Source organism: Nicotiana tabacum, chromosome 23 (assembly GCF_000715075.1).
Source record: "Nicotiana tabacum cultivar K326 chromosome 23, ASM71507v2, whole genome shotgun sequence".
Taxonomy (NCBI): Eukaryota; Viridiplantae; Streptophyta; class Magnoliopsida; order Solanales; family Solanaceae; genus Nicotiana; species Nicotiana tabacum.
Genome location: NC_134102.1, coordinates 7,051,993 through 7,056,654, shown reverse-complemented (window position 1 = coordinate 7,056,654; position 4,662 = coordinate 7,051,993). Strand labels below are relative to the sequence as shown.

Sequence of the window (4,662 nt, the reverse complement as noted above, 5' to 3'; positions counted from 1 at the left end):
TATCCCAATAAAGGGTGTTCAATATGTGTTATATATATCTAAAACGTAATATTTTACCTATATACACAATACAATTTTTCGGTAAAGGGTGATCAACTGACCACCCTTGTGACCATGTGGCTTCGCCACTGACTTCGGCCGAACTCATAGCTTTGGTTCAAACTTTGTATTTATCTCAAAAAATTAATTGAATATATATAAATTATTAAATTAAAATCCATTAACTCAAAAGGATTAAAATCTCGAGTCCATCTTTAAATCTTAGCTCCGATCTATTTCTTGTTTACCATTGGTTGCAAGTACATTATGATTTCTTGTTATTTCATCTAACTCTGGATGGTTTATAAATTAGTTGCAAGTTGAAAAGATGGCCATTTTGTTTATGTTGTCATTTCAATCTTTTCTCACTTTCCTTATGATTAGTTAGTTTACGCTAATTAGTATCCAGTAGGTTGTCATTTCATAGAACTCCTTTCAATCTTTTTTTTTCTTTTCACTTTCCTTCTGGTTTAGTTATTTGCAATATTTATTTTCAGTGTATTGTCATTTCGATCTTTCTCATTTTATTCGTTCGCTTGATTCATTTACATAGTTACATTTATTGGTCAATCAATCAATAAAAAATACTTTTCAAGATTAAGCTTGTTGTAACGAGAGTTGGAGACTCTATCACTAGGAGAATATCGCAGGGAGCAAGGTTATCCGACATAGTAAAATAATTTTGTACTTGATGTTTTAGTTATAGCCAATTTAGTAATGTCTTGATTATCTTGAAAATTGTTAGGATTAAGTCTTCAAATTTATCAGATGGTTATGGTGTTTCACAGATAGGAGAAGAGATTGAGGAAGACGATTTTAAGAAGACCAGAACATCGGACATATCAAAGGGTTTAGATTTTTGTCTGAACACCTAAGCTTTTGGTCTATATCTTTGATATATTGGGCTGCACTAGTTTTATGATCATTTGGGCCCAAATCATTCAACACTTTGGGCTCAGCTTTCTCTTGGATCTGCTAGAACATACCAGATATTGTATATAGAATTTTCAGCTGTAAATAGTTTAGCTTATTTTATATTTATCCGTAGTTGGTTATTAGGAAGCTAGTAAACTAAGGACAAGGGTCATAGTTAGTTAGAAATAGATCCCGTTTCTTTTGCATATATACACGAGCTGTACAAAGAATTCTTTCAATCAATACACAGAAAATTCTCTATTTATTCTCTGTTCTCTAACATGGTATTAGAGGCCTAAGAGGACAATCTCTCTCTTCAATTTGTTCTTTGCTTTCTTCTCTATTTGTTCTTTCGATCTTCTTCATAGGAGATGAAGCTAAAAAAATCATGCTTCTGTAATAGGAACCAGCATCCCATAGATCACCAATGTTGCTGCTCTGCAGTTGGGACTGTCCTCCTTGATTCATCTCACTCTCTCTATCTCCACCCTTCTGACTCCCTGGTATGCTCCTTGTCAACACAGTGTTTGATGGAAAGGGTTATGGAGGTTGGAGAAGAGGGATTCTGATTGCTTTGTCTGCTAAAAACAAAGTTGGTTTTATAGATGGAACTCTCATTCAACCCAAGATCTCTTTTGATACCTTCAAGTCTTGGGCTCACTGCAATGATATGGTCATTTCCTGGCTATTAAACTCTCTGTCTAAAGAGATAGCAGAGAGTGTTCCCTACTCTAAAACCGCCAGGGATATCTGGAATGAACTCGAAGAGAGCTTTAACCAAAGTAATGAATCTCAGCTTTATCACCTAAAAAAGGAGATAAGTGAATCAATACAAGGTAATCTGGATATAGTTGGAGACTACACCAATCTGAAATGGCTATGGGATGAACTAGATAGCTTGATGTTACTCAATACTGTACCTGTCCTTGTACTTGTGGTGGCAAGCTCCAAAAGTTCAAGTCATAGCAAGATGGGAGGCTCATTCAGTTCCTCATGGGACTGAATAATGCTTATTCAGCTGCTAGGAGCAATTTGCTTATGTTGTCACCACTCCCATCAGTCAACCATGCCTACTCTTTGCTTATAAGGGATGAAAAACAAAGAGAGAGGTACGGATCTCCCATCACCCTGCTGAGAGTGCTTTTGTTGCAGCTCAACAGTCCTATGCTAGACAAAGGTACACCTCTGATAAGAAAAGAAACATTGCAACAAAGAAAGGGGGGCCAATTTTGCAATTATTGCAAGAAGCAGAATCATACAATTGAGAATTGTTATAGGCTAATTGGGTTTCCTGCAGATTTTAAGTTTACCAAGTCTAAAAGGTTTAATGGGGCCAAGAGCAATGCTGTTCTTTCTATGGATGCTGCAGATTCAAAAATTAATAGTGCATGGGATCAGCCAATGACTCAGGATCAATTCTACAGCCTATATCGACTGCTTCAACATGTCAATGTTGGCTCTCAGAGTGAGCAATCTGCTGAGGACACTGCTACTGCCAATTGTGCTGGTATATCACCTTCCCTTCCCTATACCAAAACTTACATCAGTGTGTGTTTACAATCTATTTCTTGGATCTTAGATTCAGGTTCCTCTGAACACATGACTTCAGACCTTAAACTCTTATTCAATATTAAGGTGCTTCCAAAACCAATCTATGTTACTTTACCTAATTCTACTAGAGTCCTGGTTTACCAGTCAGGTTGTGTGACCATTTTACCTGGTTTTAGACTTCATCATGTCCCGTTTGTCCCAAGTTACAACTACAATTTATTATCAGTTCATAAATTATGTTTGCAATTCCACTAACTTCTAATTTTCTTCTCTTTTAGTCATACTTTGCAGGCCCCTTCACTGAAGAGGCCAGTGGTGCTTGGTACCTGTTCAACTCTGTTATCTCAAACCATGACAAGTCTAGTGAAGTCAAGCCTAGAATAGTAGTTTCGAGTTTAATCAAGGCTCTTAGCTATTTTGCTTGTAATCAAAGTGCTTATGCACCCGTTTATGATTCTAGTTTATGCTTAGTAATTGCTTCTAAGGATGTAAGCCTATGGCACAATAGATTGGGATACATGCCTTTTTCTAATATGAAATGCATTTCATCTATCTCTTATTCTTCTTCTCCTTCTAATATTCAACCTTGTGATATCTGTTCTAAAGCGAGACAAGTTAAGTTGCCTTTTCCCTCTAGTTCAATTACCGCTAAGCAGACTTTTGACCTCATTCATGTTGACACTTGGGGACCTTATAGAACACAAACCTATGACGGTTATAAATATTTTTTCACCATTATTGATGATTATAGAAGAGGAACATATTTCTTCTCAGTTCTAAGACAAATGCTTTCACAATTCTCAAATAATTTTTTTCTATGACTGAAAGACAGTTTAACATCAAAGTCAAGTCTATGAGAATAGATAATGCTTTTGAATTAGGATCCAGTCAAACCACCTCACAGTTTCTTGCTTCACAGGGGATTTTACGTCAAACCACTTGTGTTTCCTCTCCCCAACAAAATGGTATTGTTGAGAGGAAACACAAACACTTACTTGAAACTTGCAGGGCACTACTTTACTAATCCAATCTTCCTATTCAGTTTTGGGGTGATTGCTTGTTGACAGAAACCTTTATGATTAATAGATTTCCATCCAAAGTACTCAAAATGAAAACACCTTATGAACTATTATTTGGCCAACCACCTAGTTATGGTAATTTAAGGGTATTTGGTTGTTTATGTTATGCCTCCACACTCCCTGTTGAACAAAATTGGATCTAATATCAGTAAAATATGTCTTTTTAGGTTATCCTACTGGGAAAAAGGGGTGCAAGTTGCTCAATCTTCAAACTCTCAAGGTTTTTGTTTCTAGAGATTTAATTTTTCATGAAACTATCTTTCTTTTTGTCCCAGCCACACCATCTATACCTAAATTTTCTTTCCATATGTCTTCTTCTTTTCCGGAACACACTCCTTCCACACACTCTTCTTTCTCTCCTTCACCTCTTTCATGTTCTTCACCACAGCCTAGAACTCCCTCACCTTCATCAGTATCCTCATATCCTACATCATCTCCTACACTCTCCAGATCTCCTCTTTCCACCTCTGCTTCACCTCTTCCTACTCAGGTCAATTATCCTATATTTCCCTGTCCAACACCTCTAACTCCTCAGCCTGCACTTAGAAGGTCCACCAGGGACCATCACTTGCCCTCCTATCTCAGTGATTACATTTGAAATCTGTAGTCTTGACCGACCTCACACCTAGTTGTTTTGCTTCAACTATTTCTCCTATTGTTATATCTTTCTCTACTTTATCTCCTGATAATTAGTCCCTTTTAAATTCCATCTCCTATATTTCTGAACCTACTACATATTCCCAAGCTTCGATTCATCTAGCATGGCAGAAAGCTATGAACAAAGAGTTTGCAGCTTTGGAAGCCAACAAAACTTGGGAAGTTGTAGAACTATCTAAGGATAGGAGGGCACTTCCTTGCTAGTGGGTATACAAGGTCAAATACAAACAAGATGGTACAGTTGAAAGGTTCAAGGCTCGGTTGGTTATTAGGGGTAACATACAGAAGGAAGGAATTGATTTCACTGAGACATATTCTCCAGTTGTTAAAATGACAACCATCGGATGTTTGCTAGTTGTAGCTATTAAGAAACAATGGGTTGTTTCACAGTTGGAGGTGATTTACAGGAAGAAGTTTACAT

At 37.0% G+C, this 4,662-nt stretch overlaps 1 protein-coding gene across 1 annotated transcript; it reads left to right on the top strand.

Annotated features, from left to right (window-relative positions):
- Window positions 1-1,459: 1,459 nt before the first annotated feature.
- On the top strand, window positions 1,460-4,445 carry LOC142177024 (uncharacterized). The gene is made up of 7 exons (XM_075245482.1): window positions 1,460-1,790; window positions 1,973-2,707; window positions 2,797-2,993; window positions 3,548-3,659; window positions 3,752-3,804; window positions 3,973-4,074; window positions 4,278-4,445. Exons 1-7 carry the CDS (start codon window positions 1,460-1,462, stop codon window positions 4,443-4,445), a joined length of 1,698 nt encoding a protein of 565 aa, XP_075101583.1.
- Window positions 4,446-4,662: the final 217 nt, after the last annotated feature.

Bases quoted from the DNA above. Each gene is read 5' to 3' on its own strand.
- LOC142177024 (XM_075245482.1), top strand. From the start codon at position 1,460: ATGCTCCTTGTCAACACAGTGTTTGATGGAAAGGGTTATGGAGGTTGG. The intron at 3,805-3,972 runs GTTTTTGTTTCT...TCTTCACCACAG, and splicing joins TCAATCTTCAAACTCTCAAG to CCTAGAACTCCCTCACCTTC. The intron at 4,075-4,277 runs GTCAATTATCCT...CCTGATAATTAG, and splicing joins CTTCACCTCTTCCTACTCAG to TCCCTTTTAAATTCCATCTC.